The 23,170-nt window shown below is 42.6% G+C and overlaps 1 protein-coding gene across 18 annotated transcripts in view; it reads left to right on the forward strand.

The window, feature by feature from the left end:
* TENM2 (teneurin transmembrane protein 2) overlaps positions 1-23,170 on the forward strand; it is a 1,157,254-nt gene that overhangs the window by 964,791 nt on the left and 169,293 nt on the right. For all 18 annotated transcript variants that reach the window (XM_073231871.1, XM_073231863.1, XM_073231878.1 and 15 more), the window contains one exon: positions 4,668-4,873. In XM_073231871.1, coding sequence (XP_073087972.1) covers positions 4,668-4,873 — 206 coding nt within the window. The remainder of the gene's footprint in view (positions 1-4,667; positions 4,874-23,170) is intronic.

The raw sequence follows: 23,170 nt of genomic DNA on the forward strand, positions 1-23,170 counted from the left end.
CCTGGGCCGCTGGCCTCTTTGACCTTAGACAGCAGCACAGACGTTGACTCCTGGATGCCAGGCCAGGACTTGACTTCAGGGACAGAGTCACTGAGATGGTTCCCCTCACTGGATGCAGCAATTTGTAAAAGCCACCTTTTTTTAAATCTCCTTTGAGGCAGTATTTATATAACTTTTTTCTTTTTCATTGTTTTTAAAATTACAGAAGTTACGCAGATTCATTTTAAAGATTTTTCAAGCATATAGAAAAGCCTTTTTTTCTTTTTCTATAATGAATATTAGTATGACAATGGGAAAATTAGACACAGCCCTGTATCAATGTTAATATTCTGTTTTTGTACTGTGGTTCTGAAAAGAATGTCCCTGTTTTAAGGAAGAACACTGACATATTTAGAGGTAAAGGAGCATCTATCTAAATTACTCTGAATGTTTCAGAAAAAAATAGAGAAAATGATAGAGCAAATGTGTATAACATTTACAGAACCCGAGTGAGGATATGCAGGAATTCTTTTTACCATTTTTTGAAATTCTGTAAATCTGAAATTATTTTAAAATGAAAATTATATATATATATATATATATATATAAGTGTATGTGTGTGTGTATACTTTTTAATGAAAAAACCCTCTTTGCAAAAACATAATTCCATCACACACCTGGAAAATTTAATTTGAAAGCAGTCACTAGCATTTAGGTTAATAATGATGACTTATGTTAAATAAATCGAACTTGTTAAAATGAAGTCACCTCTTTCTGACAACTGCTCCTCCGTCCTGTGGACACCATGCATATGCATACCCGTCCTTTCTGACATTTCCCCAGACATAGCCCACCTGGCTCACTCCGTAGACCACAGACCGTAGAGTGGAATGCCCCTTAAGGTATCTTTGAGTCCAAAACATAAGATTTTATACAGAAGTTAAGAGTTTACTTGTGATTTTCTAAAGGATCCACAAGGAAGCTTCCTTTAAATAGTAAAATTCCCCATAGAGCTTTCAAAGAGTAATTTTATTTTTTTTACAAAACCAGTTTACATGCAACTTCCTTAAGGCTGTCATTTCACCCAGTGGTTACAGGGATTGTGTTAAAATACCCCATCAGTTCAACTGGGGTTTATAGATCACCATGGGTTGCCAGGCAAACTACAGAGAACCCAGAGAGGAAGTTGCAGCTCTGCCTGGCCTCAGGAGTAGTGTCTAGTAAGACCAGTTTAGGAAAGCAAGCAAAGTCAGTAACAGTAACCGTAACAGCGGGCACTACAGTAGAATTAAGTCTAAATGCTGTGGAAACCCAGAGAAAGAACCTATCTACCTGGTGGGGGCTCTGTGTAAAGGAAAAGAGAGCTTCAGTGTGAAGATGCTGTTGACCTAAACCTTAGTTTCAATAAAATATGCTTATCAATAAAGTAACTATACTGGCTTCTGGAAGCTACCACCAAAAATCAGTAATGGTAAAAGATCCTGACTCCCAATTTAAATTTGTTCCCATAGTTAAATCTATTCCAGAAGAATTAGACTCTCCTCTCTCTCGATTGATAGACTAATACATATATATACATATACACATACATGTTTCACATATACACACAATGTTTTTTCTTTTAGAAAGTCCTTTACTCTGAAAAGAAAGCCAGATGCTTTCCCATATAGTTTTCATTCTTTTGTTTTATTAAATGCAGCTAGTTAGCATTTATTTTGCTCTTCTTATGTGCTAGGCACTCTACTAAGCCCTTCTTTGTGTATTTCCATTTGTTACTCCCACCCTCTGGGATAGTTCTGTTATTCCCATTTTGCAGTAAAAGAATGGAGGCCCAGAGAGGTTCAATAAATTTCTGGAAGTCACACAGCAAGGAAGAACCAGAGTCAAGATTTAAACCTGGCTCTGTCTGGCTGCAAAACCTGTACTTCATTATCCAGGTGTTCTGCCTCCTTTGTAGATGGGACACAAAGGAAGGGAGCACTGAAGGGAGGTAGGACTACTGAGAAGGCAGCCTAGTGGCCCTACCATCCCCCGGTGGCAGCAGCTAACTTACTGACTGCAGTGTGCTGAAGTTGCATCTAGTAAAGAGGGATCCCGCTACTATAAGAACAGGGAGCCTGAGGCAACTTGTCTGAATTTCTCCAGAGCAAAAGCCCTGCAAGCCGACTCTCCCGCGTATCACCAGCATCCTCGTTTGGCTTGACATTATCAAAGTCTGCTCAGGTTTCAGCAGTAGATGAACAGGCTCGTGGGGCTGATTTCCTGCTTCTCTTTCATATCCTGTCATTAACCCAGCAACCCCTTTAAGCCCAGCAGACATGAAGGAAAGTCCATCTTAAGTTTAAAAATGAATAATATCTTCTAAATTCTCTTATTTTTAATGCATTTCTTTAACTTGTTACCACACTCTGATTGCTGGGGTTACTTTTGGTCTCTATCAGAGGCCCCTAAACTGTTTTCCTCATGGCTATTTTTTACTACCTCCCTTCCTGGGTCCTTTTGACTATATCTCTCCCCCGAAAAGGCCTTAATTTGGAGGGGAGAGGGTAGTCTGTCAAAAGCAGCATTTTAAGTACAAATTAGTTTTCAAATTATAATAATCAGAGCTTCTGATCAAGTGTTGGTAACAAGTGTTTCCCCTGGACATGACATTATTTCAGCAAAGCAAATGACACTCTATATAGGCTGAGAGCCTTACAGATAAAAATGATAGATAATTTTTATTTAGTAGTTATTTTGTGCCAAAACTTATTCCAAGTGCTTTGCATGTGTTAGCTCATTAAATCTTCATAAGAACCCTATGAAATAAATAATAATAGTGTCCCAACCATACCCATGAGGGGACTGAGGCCCAAAGAATTGATATACTTATCAAGTAGCAAAGCTGGGATTTGAAGCAAGGCGGTCTCAGCCCAGAGTCTCTGCTCTTACATGTACGCATATTCCTCCCTTACTGGGAAGTAGTTCATGTCCGTTAGCTGACATAAAAACGCTTAAGTAAACCTCTAGTCACCATCTAAAGATGGGAGCCACTCAAGACTTATTCATTGTTTCTTTTCTTCTTAATGATATATTGTGCAGGAACTTACAAACTTTCCTTGGGAGCCTATTCCTTAGTATTCTAAAAGTCAAGAGTTTCTTCTGGTCTAAACCAGTCTTTCTCATTCTTTATTTTAAACCTCTGTCAGCTATTTATTTGATCCACTGTTGAGCCAAGTAAAAGAGGAACCATCTTCTCTATTTTTAAAGAAGAAATGGGAAAAAAAATTAATACCTTCAAGTCACTCTGTGGTTTTCTTTATAATTTAGGTATGGAGAGCCTTCAGAGACCCACAAATGTCACAGTCTCCATTTTACAGATGGAAAAACTGGCATCCAGGATATTTATGAGTCTTATCTTGATACAGTGGCTAGATCATTAGAGAGCCGTGTTTGCTGAATCAGACAGCTTCACTGACCTTTCATGCCAGGCTTCAGCAATCTTACAATCTCTCCTGACCTTTTGCAATGTATAGTGGCCAAATATAGATAAATATTTTCAGAAAAGTCTGTCCATTACAGAATGCAGAGGGGAGCTTGTCTCCCATTCTTTGCCTACCAAACTGGAGACATTTTCCGATCCACAAGCCACCAAAGTGATCAGTTGAAAAGCGAAAGGACCCCAGAAATAAAAGAGACCCTCACAACAAAGATTTATTTAGTTCTTTCTGTATTTTATTTTCAGTTGGTTAGAATCTTCAAGAAGATAGGAGATTTTGATTTTGTATTTTCTTTCAAGTTCAGAATCCATTTGAAGGAATCACAAATGACTAGGTTCCAAGTAGGTTTTATTCCCATTTTAGAAATAAAGAAAATAAGACTGACAGATCAATTAATTTGCTTTTCCTGGGCAACTACTAGTAACTGCAGCTTTCCCTTAATTCTGTGTTTGCAAAGAAAATCACCTTCAGAAGTGTAGGAGGCATTGGCTGGTTCATTGTTATTAAGATGTCCTCTTTAAAAATAGGTATTTCTGGAACTCACATTATTAAAGTTATGAAGAATGTTGAATGTGAGCCACCAATGTTTTCTTTATCAGCAATTTCAAATAATGCAACAGAGATGCATTCCGTCACCGTGGGAAGGCATCACTTCTGCGTGGTGCTTAGAACTGTCCTTCTACCTCAAGGAAGGAGCCATCCCTGATATTAGGGCAGCCTGAGATCAAGTCTCCATTTTCTATTGTTATTTTATTTACTTCAGACTGATTTTTGTTCACTGTTGCTTTTTTTTAATTTATGAAAATGTCAAAGTATATTGGACTTGTTTGTGGATGTAAGAAATAATTAAAGGCTGCATGAATAAAATCTGATGCCAAATTAATATCACTCTCCCCTCCCCTACTGACAAATTTTACATCCCAGTCATATTCGGGGATGTTGGAAGCTTTACGTGTACTTACCAGACTCCAGCTCTCATTCTATTTGATCAACAAAGAGTATTCTCAGAAGTTGTAGAGGGCATTGTGCCAATATTTCAAATGCCCTGGGATATGAGTTTCTAGCTTGTTATTTTTAAACTGTGACTTAAAGAGAAACTTCCTATGGGCTTAATCTTATTTTTTTTACCTCCTGGCATGTAAATAAACAAAAATGTAGAGGTAACTAATGTGTACACGCCACTGTCTTGATGTTAATGTCTGTTTTCAGGGCCCTGGTCACTGAGAAACAGCAGCATAGACAGTGGTGAAGCAGAAGTTGGTCGGCGAGTGACCCAAGAAGTCCCACCAGGCGTATTTTGGAGGTCACAGATTCACATCAGTCAACCCCAATTCTTAAAGTTCAACATCTCCCTCGGGAAGGATGCTCTCTTTGGTGTTTACATAAGAAGGGGACTTCCACCATCTCATGCCCAGGTATGACCACACTCATTATAACCACAAGTTAAAAACAAAAATAGCACTTTGCACCCACTAGGATGACTATAATAAAGGATGGACGGACAATAACGAGTGTTGACAGATATGGAGAAATTGGAACATTGGTACACTGGCAAATAGTTATCTATGTTGTTGGTAAAAATGTAAAATGGCACAGCTCCTGAGAAAAAGAGCTTGATAGTTCTTCAGAAAGTTAAACATAGAATTACCATATGGCCAGCAATTCCACTTCTAGCTATATACCCATGGAGAAAACATTCTTTCTCATAAAAATGTAATGTTCATGGCATTATATTCATAATAACCAAAAAGTGGAAACCTAAATGTCCATGAACTAATGAATGAATAAATAAAATGAGATGTATCTATACAATGAAATATTATTCAAACATAGAAAGGAATGAAGTATTGTTAGCTGCTACAACACAGATGCTAAGTCAAAAAAGCCAGATACAAAGGTCACATAGGATAGGATTCCATGTATATTGTCCAGAATAAGCAAATCTATGAAGACAGGAGATGAGTGCCTGCCAGGTGTGGAGGAAGAGGGAAGTGGACTGACTGCTAATGAGTATGGGGCGGCTTAAATGCTCTGAAATAACATAACACGATGGTTGCACAACATAGTGAAATAAACTAAATATACTAAAAACTACTGAGTTGTAACATGATGAAGCTTATATTATATGAATTGTACCTCAAAAAAAAAAGGTAACATCCCTAGCTGGTAAAGTCCTTTTGGCTAGACCTGGAGGTTAATTCTTGGGCACATCCTGGTTATTGGGTTAATTTGTTAAACAAATATAGACATCCCACTATATATGAAAAAAGTGATGTAACATTCACCAAAATTCAGCAGCCATTTCTCTGTGGCTTCTCTGTTCTTTGCTGTACTAAATTCCTTGGGAAGTTCTTGGCATTGTGAAAGTGAAATTGCCCCAGTGTTGGGAATGAAAAGATTAGATTACATCGTGGATTTCCTTGTTTTAATTTGTCCTGATAGGGATTTTATTATATACATCATTTGGGATAAATTAACACCCACCTGGCTTGGTTTTCTTTTCCAATACAAATTGTATATCCTGAGGAGAACCAAGTAGGGCTTTCTCACCTCATTTGCTTTCAAATCCAGCAAGTACATGAAGAAGTACATTAGGAAAATACACCAGAGGAAAGAAAATATCCTTGACTACCCATTATATCCAGTCAAAGCTGACTTGAAAATGTGTTGGAAAGGTATTCATCTAGAAAGTTCAATTGGAAAAATTTAAAGCTTTAAACTCGTTGGCAGATGCAAAACAGTTGAGCCACCATTTCTTTGTATTTAGCTCACAGCAGACATTGCTAATTGATGGCTGAAGTTTTTCCTCACTGAGCTCACTGCATAAATGCCTCTAATAGGACCTTCATGGCAGCCTCTTCCAATTGACCAGTATTGGCTCTCAAGATGAAACTTACTTGCAGTCCCATCTTTACAACCTGAAAGAATCAACGTAAGAGACTAGAGGGACTTCTTTGTGTAGCAGGGAGAGCTGCATACATTTTTATTACCACACACAGTCCATTCTATAGGGACCAATATGTAAAGTGATCAATAAGTCCTCTGTCTATCCATCCAGGAAAATATTTATTGATCTAGGCACTGATTACCCAGAGGTGAGTTAACCTCATCCCTGACCAAGCAGAAACCCTGATAGAAAAAGCATATCTGCTCTTCAAAGAGATTCTCAAGAAGAGAGAGAGGAATTCAGCTCAGCCCCTGAGGCATTTCTGTAACTTCTGGTCAGTTGGTAGGGTGCCGCTCTGGGAAATTATGCAGTTGTGAGGTGGACTCCTTGGCCTTCAGGTCTCCTTAGCCTTCAGGCTCCACTGATTCCACTGTAGCATAATGCAGGACTTACTGTGGTGAAACCTGCTTAGTGGCAGTGTCCGAGTTAATATGAACCTGCCTCCAGGCACAGCTGAGCATAACTTTCCTGTCAGCTGGGTGGATGCATGGAGCTTTGCTGGGGAAAAGTGCTTCCTCCTGAAATTATTCCCAAGCACTGTTGTCCCCCATCCCTTGCATGCTCTGAGCAGCCAGTATCATGGAAAAGCCAATCATCATGGCAGGTCAGGTAGATAACTCTGTAACTGAGTGGTAGTGGACAGCATGCAGAAACATACTCTACCCAGTTTCCCTGCTGTTCTGACATTCAGGACTCAAACCCTCAATGACAATGTCTTTTTTTCTCTTGAGGCTACAAACACACTGTCCATCTCCTGCCAAGCCGGTGATTGTTCTAGTGATCATCCTCTCAAAATAGCTCCACTCCAGGGACCACCCTATCACATTTCAAGAGAAGGAAAATGAATAGGCATGGGCTGATGTGCACTGAGGGTTGCAGTCCAGCTGCCAATGTGGGAGTTTAGCGTATGTTGTAGGGTCAGGTCAAGTAAGTGAGACCCAGTGCAGATGCTTAGAAATGCATAAGACAGGTACGATATAGAGGCACTTCTTAAAAAAAGAAAGAAAAAACCGACTGTCTACACATTCTCACATTCACTTGCTGTCATTACATGCATCCATGTCCATTTGATGAGCTACATTTCCTCGAGGAGATGATGCTTAGCTCCTCGCAGGGATAGGTGGCTAACTCACATCCAAAACCATTATAGAATTTCTCATTTCTGTTGGCATATCCTATCAAGGAACATAAGTTCTATAGAGATTGGCAGTCTAGCCAAGGTGACTCACTTAAGCTGGAAAGAGAGAGAGAAAGAGTGAGAAGGGGAAAAAATATGATATTCCATTGGCTGTGTTGCATGAAATGGCTATGCTTAAATTTTATTGAGTATCGTGTTCTGACCAAGAGCCTACAGGGTTTAGTATCCTTGTCCAAACACATTAAATACAGAAAAGAATCCTTTCTTACCTGCTTAAATTTCCCAAGAATCAGAGTCTGTCCCAGACGACTTTTTAAAAATGGCTTTTTGTGGAGATAGAGAGGCAATGTGCATAGAGGAGTAAGTCCTGGAAAAGGAGGGAGAACTAAGAATGGGGACCCTGCTATGTACTAACCAGGTGACCTTGAACATGTCCCTTAACCTCTCTTAGCCTCATTTGCCTTATCTACCTGTGTTACCTGGCTCACAGCGTTGTTGTAACTGTACCACAACAACAAAAGTAGCATATAAAACACTGTGTAAACTAAAGCACCATAGAAGACATTGTATACAAGTATTTCATTATATTAAGAAATTCTGTATGGCCCTAGCAAATATTGGACACATAGATAAGCAGTTACATAAGTATAACTTTTCAAAATAAAATTAATTTTCAAGACTTTTTTCTCCTTAAGAAAGAACAAACTGTTTTCATTGCAGAAAAAAATTCTAAAAACACAGAGAAACAAAAGGAAGTTGAAAACACCCATAATTTGAAGCATTTGCTAAATGTTTATGTATGTTTTTGCTGTAATGCAATATACCAGTTGCAGGAGGAAAAAAACCCTCAGCATCAAGTGGCTTAAAACAACAGAAGCTATTTCTTATTTACTCTGTCAGTGATTCTCAACCAGAAGCAGCTCTGCCCCCACCTTGGAGACATTTGGCAATGTCTGGGAAGACTGCGGCTGTCACACTGGGAAGGAGTTGCTCCTGGCAGCTCGTGGGTAGAGACTGGGGATTCTGCTAAGCACACACAGCACAGTCCCCACCAACAAACAGTAACCCAGCCCCAGAGCTGACAGAGCTAAGGTCGGGAAACTTTACATCATATGTTCATGTTGGGTTAAAGAAGACTTCATGCAATGAACCTCGTTCAAGGACACAGACCTGTGGAGCTTCCACTGTCAGGAGCATGAGTTGTTCCCCGTAGCAAAGGAAGGGGAAGATGGGGAGTGCGCACCAATCCCTAAAGACTTCTGCTTGGAAGTGACACATATCATTTAAACCTTTCTCACATAGACCAAGACAAGTCATAGCCTAAACTTCAGTGGGCAGGAAGCACGATTCTCTGATGTCTCTGCAAGGAAGAGCACCATACCCATCAATGAAAAGGCCTAATGACTTACAGTAAAATCTTGGGATACCTATCCTCATGGCTAGTCTTTGTGAACATCCTTCATTCTTTTCCTAAGAATAAACCCTAAGGATTTTATCCAGATTGAAATTGTCCTTCTGAAGTGGGCATCACTCTCCCTACACCACTACACCCAACAGCAGCAAATAAAGTGCCTGTTTTATTTACTTGAACACTTGTATAAAATGAGTATTCTCGTGGTTTAGTCTTTGTCAATTTGAAAGGTAGATATCATATTGCCTTTTAAATGCAGCATTTTTACAACCTGCATTACGTTTTTTTAAGACCTAGACAAAAAAAAAATACATCTTAACAAACATTTAAAATCCTACAAACTTTATCAGACTTTCTCAACCCTGGTTCTAGAAAGGAACCAGATCAGACTTAAAAAAACATCAATAATCTGACCTGGCTACAGTGCAGGGCATCAAGGGAAATCTCAGAGGCGGTTGCTGCAAGTCAGGATCTTGGGTGGTTAAGGCGGTGAGCAAGTTTGCTTGACAGTTCATCAGTGATTGCTACTGATATGTCAAGCCAAGTAAAATCCTTTGTGAGAACAAGTCAATAATCGGCAAATTAGGTACATGATCAACCTGAAACAACAAGATGCAGTTACCGCTTGGCAGCCCTGCCGAGACTTCACCTTCTCCACAGTGCTGTTTAGCAAATATTAAAAATGCCTATTTCATCACTCACACTGATGGAGCCATGAGCCCAGTGACTTCCAGAAGCAACTTGGAAGCGGAGAGTGGGTTTACAGCTCCAGCAAGTAGATTAGAGGGAAGTACTAGGGATTGAATGGTGCTAAAAAAGAAGCAGAAGCTGTCAACCCCTAGTGCTTCACACTGCGATGTGTCTGTGATAGGAAACAAAACTATCCACACATCAAACATGTAAATGATAGAAAGGAATTATTAAAGAGACCACAGATTGCCCCATGATTATACTGAATAAATGCAAATATGGCAAATTGAGCATGAGTAGACCAAGATTAAAAAAAGCTGAGCAAACATTCCTGTTTGTCCTCATCAGCAGAATTCCCTTAAATGGCATTTTTTTAAGGCAAATTTATAGATGGTGATTAGTGGTGTTAGCTTTTGCCGGCTCAGGTTCATCCCTTTTCAATTCAGAGCCTTCTCGGAAAGTGAACTGTTCTTTCCTTGTGCCCTTCTCTCTTGCTCAAGTAAGTCAACTGCACAGTTGCACTTAGAGGTGGAACCAACTGGATCCCTAGGACACTGGGATGCTGGAGCATTCTGCATACACTGGTTCTGTCGCCGTGCCACTCTGTCTGCACCTTCTCAGTGCCCACTAACCAGTCAGGTGATCTCTCCCTGGACTCTTTCCATTTAGCTGTGTTCTGAGCTTAGTGTGGAAATGAGTACCAGGGTTAGACATCACATAGCAATCTCATTTCACTTTTGCAGAGAGGCATATTTTCAGACATGTTTTTCCGACTCTTCCTTCCCAAAAGAGCTTGAGGTTTAGAGAAAGATTTCGTGAAATCAAATAGCCTTGTTTTCTTTCATGTTGGATTCATAGTGCTGTTGGAAAGGTCTTGCTGTGGACACACCCCTTGTGATCATCTGGAGGCATCCTAACAGGAACCAAAAGTGTCACCTAAATCATAAGTGTCCTTCTGGAGGACCACCAAGCAGAGCTAAGGAGAACTCTAAGAAACCTGTTTTATAAGGGACCTAATATTGAGTTGGGTGCATAGGAGAACATTGTAAATGTTTCTCAAGACTTGGTACCTGGAACTCAGAGAAAGACAGAAGCCGACAAAGCAGGGATGAGTGAGAGGGGACGGCACCAGGTCACATATTTAAACAGTAGAATTTCTGAGGTGCTGTAATTCAGGAGTTGGCAATTTTTGAGGCAAAGACATTTATCTTCAAGTGAAATTTTATATAGAACCCCATATATAAAATGGTAAGTGACAGTGTTATTGGCACAAATATAGTTTATAGTTCAAATCCATATTTATTACTATGTTAATCTCTACATAGTATATTTATTAATTGTATGTATGTGTATATATAGATAGATAGACACTAAACTTATGAGTATGGGCACCTCTGGGAACAGATGAGGAGAAAAAGATGAAAATTTAGTTCAGAAAGTACTTGTTTTCATCAATGATAAAACATTAATAGGTAAGGCAAGCCCTCTCCCCATCTCCAACACACACACACACACACACACAAGACTGGAAATAAATATGGCCAATCAGTACCATTTGTTTGAATGATTGAAATATGGGTATTTGTTACCATATTCTTCATACTTTTCTTAATTTTTGTAATCTCTAAGGGAAGTGAATCTGTGATAAGCTTGAATCTATTTTGAGTAAAACAAGCGTTGAGAGGATATAAATAATGACCACAATCTTATACCACTGTCAAGATACAAGTTATTTATGTACTTGTTTTTTTACACAATATTGAAAAAATCACAATGAACATACAGAAGTGGTTGCAAATAGCAACAGTATTTTCTTTAACCCTTTCCCTTACTGGCTCTGGCTATTCTTTATTTTAAATTGATCCACAAAGCTTGTAAGGGGAGCAATAGAAAATAATTGTTTTGAGGCTAAATCGCTTAGAATATTTAACAACTACTCACATCGCTTCGGTATCTACTGAGATACAGAAGTACAGGGGTTGTACCCCAAGCTTAAAATAAGCTTTGAAACTCTCTTTATTTAAAAAAAAATAATAAGTCACTATTATGCGACATGTTACATGTTCATTTGAAATCACACTCCTTGTTTAACATCCTGGCACAAATTTGTACCCCTGCTCTGCCTGGCGTTTCATTGAACAGGACCCCCCAGCGTGCAGTTGCTTATACAACTTTGTCTTAGCAGACACACATCAGCATGCTTTCAAAGAAAGCCCAGTGCAGATCTTTAAGCTCCCTAACACATCACAGCATTATAGTCGATCAAATCTGTATTCGGAGTTGTTAGGAAAAGCTTTATTCCTAGATCTTCACAAAACTTAATGACTTTTAAAATGTTAATTGAAGCCCTCTTAGTAAGGATGTTTTATAGGAAGCAAAAGTTTTTATAAGACAAAAATATTCATCAATCATCAGATCACTGATAAAAATGTTCTCATCTCAGAGATCCTTCCCCTTTGAACACTGAATATAATACTGGTAGTCAACATTGGTTAAGTGCTACCATGTGCCAAAGGCTGTTTCACATGAAGTATTTCATCCTCTCAACAACCCTATGAAGTAGACAGTAGGGGCAACCCCATCTCACACATGGAAACACTGAGAAAGAATAGGGGTCACAAAGCTTGTATGTACTAGACACAGCAGTCAGGCACCTCCTTCTTCTTCTCTCTAGAGGGCAGTTGCTTCCAGAAGCATCCTGCAGTACAATATAAACACAGTCATGGCTGGAGTAAAATTACAGCTTGTGTCCAAAACAGGAGTTTCATTAAGTCAATGAAAGTGGGCTGGAGATCAGCTTTGAAGTGCCAGGGGGAGCTGCATAAATGTGGAGCTGATGAGATAATGCCATTAAATATTGCAGCAGAAAGAAATAACAGAGAAGGTGACAAGATGGGCACTTCCAAGAGGGTGATTACAATAACGCAGAGAGGTCCTGCAAAATTTGACAAAGACACCCAATATGTTTACAGAGATGTCCCTTCTGATTGTGTTGCCCCAGTGAAACTAAAGTGATGCTCTGTCGTTTTCAAGAACTCATCCATTCTAAGATGCACACAATGCTCATGCTTTGACATCTCTGAAAACAGGATGTGTTTTACAATTGATGAGGCTGAGAGACAATGAAATGTTCAGTGTCACATTTTTGCCTACATATGAAAACTCAGTGCCCATGCTAACAGTCTCACACAGCTGCAGATATAACCTAAATTTTCCTAAATATGAGATTAATAAAAAGTGTTCATAATTAGACTTAGATTTTTCAAGATAAAGTCCTAATCAGCCATTTTCCCATTTGATAAGAGCATTCATTTTAAGTGGCCTTTTCTTAATTTCAAGTGTCCTCAGATAACTAGATCCTATTATATATATCAAGTCAGTGTGGGGATTTAAATATAATTTTTGAAATAATAATACACAAATGAAAATACACTCTAAATAAACATTCTTTGGCATGTCTGTGCAGCTGTTCCAAACATAGATAGGCATGAGCATAATAGCATGCACAGTCTGATTGCCTGACCTTGAATTTCAGCCTTCACTACTTCCAAGCTGTGTGACCTTGGGCAAGTCACTCAGACCCTCCATATCTCAGTTACTGCATCTGTAAAACAGAGATGATAATATTATACATTCACAACATTGTCGTGAGACTTAAATGAGGTAATCTTTATAAAGCACATAGAACAGTGCTGGCACATAAAAATGGTTATAAGCTGTTATCATCATGTTTTTCAAAACATCCATATGCAAGCCACACAAGCACCCCCCCAAAAAAAAAAATTTCAGTTGTTTTCTAAAATATAACCTTTATTTGTGTTTTTCTCATTATGAAAGCAATGATGACAGGAAAACAATACATTAACATTTTTAGTGTATTTTCCGGACAGTTTCCTGTTCACATATAGTAATCATTTTTACAAATAGAGGAACATGCCATATGCATACTGTTTTACCCTGATTCTTTACATAATGATAGGTAGGGAACAACTTGCTAAATCTGAATCTTCTTCCACAAACTCATTTTAAATGCCTCAAAAATAGGCCATTCTACAGATTAAAAAAATTTTTTAACTCATCTCCCTTTTTCAATATTATAATCATTCTATAGTAAACATCTTTGCAGGTATATGTTCATCTGTTTTTTTAAATAATTTCTTTATGATGAATTCTTAAGCATGGAATCACTTTACAAAGGATTTACAGTATATCAGACTTTCATAATGGCAATAATGGCTGGAAGAAGAGCTGATACTGATTGAGTGCTTCAGAGATAGATACTTTTATTCTGCCCATTTTAGGGATTATAGAGTGGAGACACAGAGAGTCGAAGGAATTTGCCAAGGTCACACTGCTGCCTGATGAAAGGTTCAGGCCACACTTTGAGAGAAGCCAGACAGTGTCTGTGATTTTCTTCCTCTGTGGTGCTCTGGAAGTCACTTTGTGACTGGACACCTTCCCAGCTTACTCCCTCTACTCAATGATGTATTTGATTTATTTCCCAACCAGCCCACATAAGACCCTCCTATTGATCTTGGGAGGGCAGGGAGCCAAATGTGACATTTCTGATAAACCATTGGCTAAAGACAATTAGATGGGGGTGTGCGGGAAAGAAGAAATCACATCAGCAAGGCACTGAGAGGTAAAACCTCCATTCTTCTGGCATCCCAGCAGAACTTTTGTACATCTTGGATTAGCCTTGAAATGTTCATCAGTTTCACTGGACTTGACCCCTACACTGTGGTCCACTTAGTGTTCAGAGCAACACCTCCCACCCTTCTCCACGGTTAGATCAAAAGGCAGCATGATGGGGACATGATCTTGTGGGAAGAAGAAATATGAAATCAATCCATTCATGTGCTCAACAAATATTCACTCCGTGTCTGTGCTGGGGATACAGAGATGAAAGGCATTGGCCTCACCTCTGAGGAACTGAGGACCCGACAAGTTAAGGAACAATGGCAGCACCACGTAGGGAGGGCCAGGAGGTGCTGTGCTGGGCAGAAGAGGAAAAACTGGCCGCCTAGAGTCAGCCTGGTCTGGGCTTGAATAATGTCTCTGCTGTGAAGTAGCTGAATGTTTATGAACAAGTCTCTCTAGATCCAGTGTCACCATCTGTGAAATGAGGACTGTACCTCAACAGGTTGTTGTGAGAATAAGTGAGATAATGCCTAGAAAATAGTAGCACCCTATGGAGACCAGCCAATCAATGTGACTGGTCTACAACCCTTACAGCGCATTCACAGGTAACCTAGCAACCAACAGTCTCTGCAGGGAGAATGGCAAGGCCTCTGGCAGAAACCAATGCTGGTATACAGACCGAGGTTTAGCTGGTCCTTCTCAAGACTCATCCAGATTACAAAGATCAGGGTCTTCCATTTGGGTCAAGTGGCTCCTGTGTCCTCTCAATCCTTTTGTGAGTGTGTCAGGTGGCAGAGGATAAGGGTGTCTTTCCTGGGGCAAGTGCATGGTGCATCCACCTGGGTCTGGCCCAAGCACAGCTCTCCATGGGATGGGACAGGGGTGGACAGTGTGTGCCGCCTGCCAGCACTGTTCTGTTGTATCTTTCCTGGGCCCAGTGCCATGTCTCATTTACAGAGTTTGTTCCTGTCCCTTGCAGACTAATCAAATGTTAACTAGTATTATTACTGAAGAGTTGGTTGCAGAAGGTTTAAAAGCATAAAAGTAGGCACCAGGTCTACCCTGTACAGCATTTTAGGGCAGCTTCCTGGAGGATATGCTACCCAAGATGACTCTTGGAAGGCAAGTCAAGCAGGTAAAGAGAAAGGAAAGAAAAGGAAAGATCTTTCCAAGCAGAGGGCAACGAAGATAGCCTTGTTGTGTGGGCTGTGTCGAAGCTTCACATGACGATTGTCCTCTGTTTAGAAACTGTGCTTTTCTTTAGCCATCACTCACCAATGAGGGCACAGCTTGTCCTTTCAGGACTGGCTCTGACAAGGCCAGAGGGGCCAAGGAGGTCACCCCCTCTGGAGGTCGAGTAGCCAGGACCCCATGTTGAGTTGTTACAGATTTACAACCATGTACACATCCCAGATAGGAACACATGTTAAATAAAGGAAAAGTGGCCAAACTCCACAAAGCTCTGAGTTGCCCTAGCAGCTGGGAGCACACACTTTTATGTACTGAGGGAAAGTTTTAAAAATGGGAAATCAGGACTTAATGGTTGTCACTTGTTTTCTTCCTGTTCTCAAAAAGTTCCTGTGAGATGGTTAATGACCTCCCAAGGATACCTACCTTGCCTGCAGATAGATAAATCATTCCACCAGAAGCAGACCAGATTGTTGAATTCCCCAGCATTAACTGAGCACCTTCTGCATGCCACGTGTCAAGGAGCTGCAGCAGTGGGTGAGGCAGAGCCGACCCTGCCCGTGTGAGGCTAGTGGGCGCTGGCATTAAGCCCCTCTAAGAGTCCCCGGGAAGGGCCACCCACCAGGGAATGTGTGGTCCCTGCCTTGCCCTGCACTGGCCTTACTGCTTAAGTGTTATCCCAGTTTGTCTTGGAAATCCCACTCTGAAAGAGCTCTGAGAAGCAGGGGTGCTATGGTACTCACCATCACAATGGTGATGGTGGTAACTTACCCTTTAGTAGTGATAATTCATCCTTTCTGGGCATTCTCCATTCCTTTTACCTCTTCCCCCCTCCCACCCCAGAGGAATTCAAAACATACTCCCTTGAACTGAAAACCACAATTTTAGGCTTGATCTTTAGCTGGGGGGTGGGCAAGGAGGACTTGGCAGGACCCCTCATCTGCTTATCTTCATCTAGTGAACCACCAAAGCCACCGCCAAGCCCAGAGGGCCCACCCGGGAACCAGGCACAGTGAGTGAGCACACCAGGCTGGAAGCTCTTTTATTAGAAAAAAAGGCTCCGGTCTCATCCTTTCTAACTGCTTGTCAGAGCTTTTGGGTCTCTGCAAACTTTCCGAAGCCTCCCTGCACAGTAGAAGGAGAATCTGAAATTTCCCTAGAATGGCAGCCCTAGAAGGGAAAGCTTGGTCCCCTGCTGCGGGTCCAGCTCTCAGAGCCATGCTTGTCCGTGGTAGGTGCTCAGCAAACGTCCGACGGAACATGAGTTACATGGCCTGCAGTCCCCTCTGGGCTGGCTGGCCAGCAAGTCCATCCTTTCCCCCCGAGGCCCCTGCACTGCCCGCTGACTCTCCCCCATCACGCCAGGCTCACTCTGTCTCGGAGCTTTTGCATTTGCTGCTCTGTCTTTCCTGGAATATCCCCCAGATACTCATGTGGCGCCTCCCTTGCTTGTTTTCAGGGCTCTGCCCAAACACCAGGCCCTCAGTGAGCCCTTTCCTGACAAGGGAATCTAAAACTGGCTACTCCTTTATCCTCACACCCTGCTTTATGTGTCTTAAAGCAACTTAATTAAGTATAATTTACAGGACCTCCAAGGCATACATTTGAAGTGTACAGTTTTGATTCCTAAAACCTGAAAACTGTATCTGTGTAGGCACCACAGTCATGATATAGAATACTGCCACTCCCCCGCAAAGGCTCCCCTGTGCCCTCACCCACCTCATCCCAGCCCTCCATGGCCTGCTTTCTATCACTGGACATAAGATTCGTCTTCCCTATAGTATCATAAACAGGGAATCCTGTGTTCTCTTGTATCCTGCTTCTTGACTCAGCATAATGTCAGTGAAGTTCACCCATGTTGTGTGTATCAGTGGCTCATTCCTGTTAGCACTGAGCAGATTTCCAGTTTGGATATATACACTCATTGGTCTGTCCCCTCACTTGCTGTTGGGCCCTCTGGTTGTCTTTGCTTTGCTGTCTTTCTTATTTGTAGCCCTGTCATTCCCCTGAAGCTCTGATTCCTACGGCAGTGTTAACCCCTGGAGGGCAGGAACCTTGTCCATATGTGATTTACTGCTGTATACCCAGGCACATTGTAGGTTCAATATTTGTTGACTAAACCAATGTTTTTACATTCATTTCCTCCTATAACAAAAAGCCTAGGCAAGACATAGACTTGCAAGCTGTGCTTCAGATCTTCCTTACCTGTGAACCCCAATCTGGAGAACTGTAGGCCTTTCAAGTGAAACCAGATGTCAGCTCCCTGCCTAGTCAAGACTGGGCTAAGGGTTTCTGCACCCCGTGGTCCGTTGCTGAGTTCCTGTGGCTAGGTTCTCTTGTCTCTCTTTGCCATCGCTTTCCTGCCCTGTAACATTCAGGAAAGGTGCTATCTCCTTTTGCTGGTTTACATAAGAAATTTAGCTCATCAAAGATCTTCACAATTTCCCTTGGCTTTTCCCTTGGATTCGGGAGTGTGGGAGGGGGCCACAGGAAGAGGCCTTGCTGTGGTCTGGGTGGCCCCCGACACCTTGCTGTTCCACTCTGCTACCCCCTTTACCTCTCTCTGACTCCCTCCCTACTTACAGGAGCCAAAAATCCTTTGTCTCTTCCAGAAAAGTCCTGCCCATGCCCAAGTTCCTTGGTTTCTTACTTTCTGCTCTTAAGCAAGTGTTAAAGGACCGTTTTCCCCCACGGAGATCAGTGAAATGCTCCATCTCGTCACACATGGGCAGGGTGGCCCCTGAACCACAGGCAGCCCAGTTTTGTCTTACTGCCGTAGCTTCACAAACAAAAAGAGATACTCTGAGCCAAAGAAATGGGATCCAAACAATGAAACAAGGTATTTGTCCGAATTCTGACGCTGTTCACAGTCCTGCTTCTGCTGGAAGCTCTGCAGGCTACTTGAGGAGCCATCATGTCACACACACCTTCTCCTTCCCAGGGGCGGGAGAATAAAACCAGAATCACCCTCCAAGTGAGCGAGGCTGGCCACCACCAGGCCCCAGCTGCCGGCTCGCTCAACGTTTTTAGCAGCCAATGGTGCCATAGGGTGAAGGCATGCTCTCAGAAGCCGGCTGCTTGTGTGTAAACCCCAGCACCACCATTTGCCAAAGCCTGAGCAAGTTATAGAACCTCTCTGTGCATCAGTTTTCTCATATGGAAAGTGGGGATAATGATTTGCACTCAATAGGGCTATAACTAGCTTTAAATAACATGGTACATGTCAATCACTTAGAACCATGGCCTCATGAAATGTTAACTTTTGTAGTATCATCTGAGCAGTTAGCAAACAGAAGTACAGGAAAACTGCTCAGTGTTTACTAAAATTTCCTAAAAACTTTTCTCAAAGAAGTTACATCCTCTCAGGAGTTGTATCACCAAAACTTCACTGTGTTCATACAGGCTTCACTCCAGGTACTATTTTCTTTGAGTATAAATGTCTCTCATTCTTCCATCAAGATCTTTGCTGAAGTATCTACTATGTGCAAGGCACTGCTCTAGGCACAGGGGATGCTGTGCTGAGTAAAACAGACAACTCTCCCACTCTTAAGAAGTTTGTATCTAAGAAAAGGGAGATGAACTATCAATTAGTAGATAAGTAACAACTTTTTTTTTAAAGAGCAATGAGTTTTTGCTGAGGATGGAAGGAAGGAGAAGTGGTGGAAGCATTTAGAAGGGGTGGTCAGGGATGCATAACTGAGGTCATGATGTTTAGGCAGAGGCAGGATGGACAAGAAACATGCAGCTGTGGGAAGATTAGGAGGAAGAGAAGGCCAGGCAGAGGGAACAGCTCATGCAAAGGCCCTGGGGCTGGGATGAGTTTAGCATGTTCTGGGGACAGAGAAGAGCCGTGGGGCTGGAATACAAGGAGAGGTAAGCTTGGAACTGAGCAAAAGGAGCTCATAGACTAGGTAGAGTCAACACCCAGCAGAGCCATGCAGACCTTTCCTGGCATCCTCTTCCGTCTACCCCAGTGGGACATCTCCGCGTCCTCAGGTTCCCAACTTGCTTCTGCTCAAGTCAGACCCGAGCACTGCTGAGCCCTGCTGTCCTCCCCCTTCTCTGCTCAGCAGCATCTTTAGGAGACTTACAAACTAGGCCTGCCACCAGATATGCTGGCAGCTGCAACCAGGTTCTTGCAAATCTTGACATGATTTCCCAGGGCTGTTAAGACTCGTACAAATCCAAATTCAAGTCCTCTTGGCCACCAACCATGGTCATTGGCACTGGATGTGTCACTTTACTCCTCTCCTGAGAAATGGGGATAAGAATAGGGTTTCTGGAAGGATGAAACGTGATAAAATATATGTCACCATTGCCGTGATGCCTGGCACATGGTAAGTGCCCAGAAAGAAATTGACTCTTCTTATTCTTTATTTTTCCACCCTAGCAAGAGGATATGTACTGAAAGAAGCAAGAATTCCACCCATGTAGGTGTATTCTCCCCGACTCCTTATTTTAGGAAACCCCATTTGGTTCTGAGATCAGCCTGCCTGATCCCTACCTGTAGAGCCGGGCCCGATACCCTGTAACAGTGCGTGGATACAGGTGCTGTTTCCTGCCGGGAAGCCTAGGCTCGTCTTCGCAGCCAGTGGAAGAGTGGCCCCAGCAGTGCCCACAGCTGGCATCTAGTTGGCCAACTGGCATCTAGTTCAGTAACTCAAACACTGTAGGTAGGAACTGAGCAGGGAGTCCTGAACAGGACAGGCAGGGCCATGCTACAGGAAACCAGCCCACTGCAGCTCAGCCCTGCCCTGTCATCCCTCCACGCTTGGCTTAACACTCAGCCTCTTTGAAGGAGAGAAAAGAAATTGTGCTGAGCTTCAATGGGGAATCAGCCAGGCGCACTTTGCCACGGGCCTGGCTGGAGGCAGAAAGAGATGAACAGGCCCCCATGAGTGACCCACCGCCACCAGTCATCAGTGGATGCAGCCGGAGACCCCGTGGTAATGTGGCTTCAAGCAGCCCTCAGTCACACATGCTGCGTCCCTGCGGTCCTACCAACTGCTGAGCGTGCCCTGCCATCTGAGGCGGAATCAACATCAGACACCGGAGGCCAGGGACACCACCAGCACTGAGCGCGGGAGCGGCAGGCCGTCCGTGGGAAATGTCAGCGTTTATTGCTTTTCCCGTCCATATGAACCCTCAGCGAGCAGACCTTCCAAATAGCAATAAAGTTACTTTCCCCCTTCCCAGGGTCCTGGACCCAGTAACAACATCTTCCTGAAGGGTGATGAGTGTGTCTTTAACCCTGCCCTCCCTGGCAGGTGTGTACTGGCATGCCTTCCAAAGCATCTCCCTGCCTGGGGAAGCTTCCCCTCCTGGGAAGGTGACAGGCCCTGCTCAATGGTCCAGCCTCCTCTGCTCACTCCTCCAAGTTCCTCCGGAAACTCTAAACTAACCCAGTTACCATTCCTCCTTGATCTCTGCCAAGAAGTGGGGGAGATTTATAATTGGATCAGTCAAATATTTGCTGTGGTTTTATTTTTTTGCCTCTCAAGCACTCGTAAAAGTTGCATTTTCATGCCACTTCGGGGTATGACTGATGACTCAGAAGCACAGCCTTCACATTGCATGCCAACATGGGTTGTTTTTCAAAGGCCAAGAAAAAAAGAGACAACTGGGGTGAGGGTATTTATCTTGGGTGGATGCACTCACCCTCTGGGTGGCTTTATTGTCTAATCAAGAGAGAGACAAGCTGCTGTAGGGGACAGACTCCCTCCTGCAGCCAGCCTGTGCACACGTTCGCCCCCCTAGTGGGATTTGGTCATGTGCCTCCTAATCCCTTTCCAGGGCTTTTGCAGATCTATTAGATAGAAAGTGCTATGGATCAACCTTCTCAGTCAGCCAAGCACAGCACAGTCCCCTGAGCACCCCTGTGTCCAGGACTGATCGTGACAGGGTCCTGGAACAGAGGAGACAGATGTCCCTGGTACCAAGCCCGAGCTGTCCATCCCCAGTGCTGGGACATGAAAAACAAACTCTGGCCAGGGCCTGAGCTTTTGGAGAACGGCCCCTTCCTAGTGTCAGCCAGACTGCCAAGCAAGCTGGCCAGCCTGCAGTCTAGGAATCCTAGCAAGCAGAGGCTCTCCTGAACGCAAACCAGCTTCTCACTGAGGTCCCGTGCTCCCTCCCCGGAAGGTGGTCTCTGTGTTCGGCTGGGCTGATGCACCTTGTGTCTCTCACCCCTTCTCCAAGTCACAGCAGCTGTACATGATCTGTGTGGTACTGTTTGGTATGTGTTAGCCTATGAAGAAGGTAATGAAACATTCCAATCTAGAGCACTTTCAAGAGTGAAAGGAAGAGCAAGAGGTGTGAACTAGGACACAATTGCCAAACTGGAATACAGACACCCCACATGTAAAAGATTGGGACTTGACTCAGTGGAAGATATGCTGGAAGTCACTGTGGTCTTAGAGATAAACTGAGAGTGAAGATGAGCATGAGGTCAAGAAATCTCTGAAGGCTGAAGTAACAAATAAGCCTCAACCTCACAGTGGCTTAATTTAATGAGTGTTTACTACTGGTTCATGTCATAATTTTAAGCTCTTCTCCAAGTGCCAATTCTAGGATCCAGGCGACTCTTCTCTTGTGGCTTCACCATCCTGGGTTTCAAGGGGCTCTGGTATTCTCCAAAGGCAGAGAGGAACAGAAGAGAACAAGTAAGAGGTGGTCAGGACGTGTCATGGCAGGGTCTAGAAGTGGATATATCCCCCAGCTTATGTCCCATTGACTGGAACATGGCTGCATGCTCCGCCCCACCCCCCCGGCAGCAAGGAGGCCCAAAAGGAACAAGACCCATGGAGCATAAGATCAAAGCTAAAACTGAAGGAACAAAACAGCAGCAGACTCACAGAACCCAAGAATGGGCTAACAGTTACCAAAGGGAAAGGGACTGGGGAAGATGGGTGGGAAGGGGAAGAGAAGGGGAAAAGGGGCATTACAATTAGCACACATAATGCAGGGGGGGCACAGGGAGGGCTTTACAACATAGAGAAGACAAGTAGTGACTCTATAGCATCTTACTACGCTGATGGACAGTGAGTGTAATGGGGTACGTGATGGGGACTTGATAATGGGAGGAATCTAGTAACCACAGTGTTGCTCATGTAATTGTATATTAATGATGCCAAAATTTTAAAAAAGGAACAAGACCCCAATATGGACAATGACTGGCAGTCTCTACCACAGTAGTCACTAAGGAACAGCGTCAAAGCAGGAAGGAAGGAAGACAGAAGAAAGGGGCAGTGAAAGTCCAAAGGAAGCAAGCATGTGTTGTATATCATTCCACCGAGAACTGGGAAGGTGGGGTCATAAAGGCTCCATAGACTTAACTCTTAAATCTTGATATATATATATATATATATATATATATATATATATATATATATATGCAGACACTGTGGGCAACAGCTTCCCATCACATGCCTGTTCCGCACTGGGTGGTCACAACCCAGGCTTGCAGACTGTCACTCTACCCCTTTCTCTCCCATTCCAGAATGCACAGTAGAAGTCAAGGTAGTTACGTGATTATTATTAGAGACAAAACTTTGAATACATTCCCACTTAGTTTATTTTCAATAGAATTCATTTGCAAATTCAGTGTATTATTCATTTAATATTTAACAAATATTTATAGACCAGGCCCTGTTTGAGATGAATTAGAGCAGTGAATTATAATAATGATTGCTGAAACG

This window comes from Manis javanica, chromosome 1 (assembly GCF_040802235.1).
Source record: "Manis javanica isolate MJ-LG chromosome 1, MJ_LKY, whole genome shotgun sequence".
NCBI classification, from domain to species: domain Eukaryota; kingdom Metazoa; phylum Chordata; class Mammalia; order Pholidota; family Manidae; genus Manis; species Manis javanica.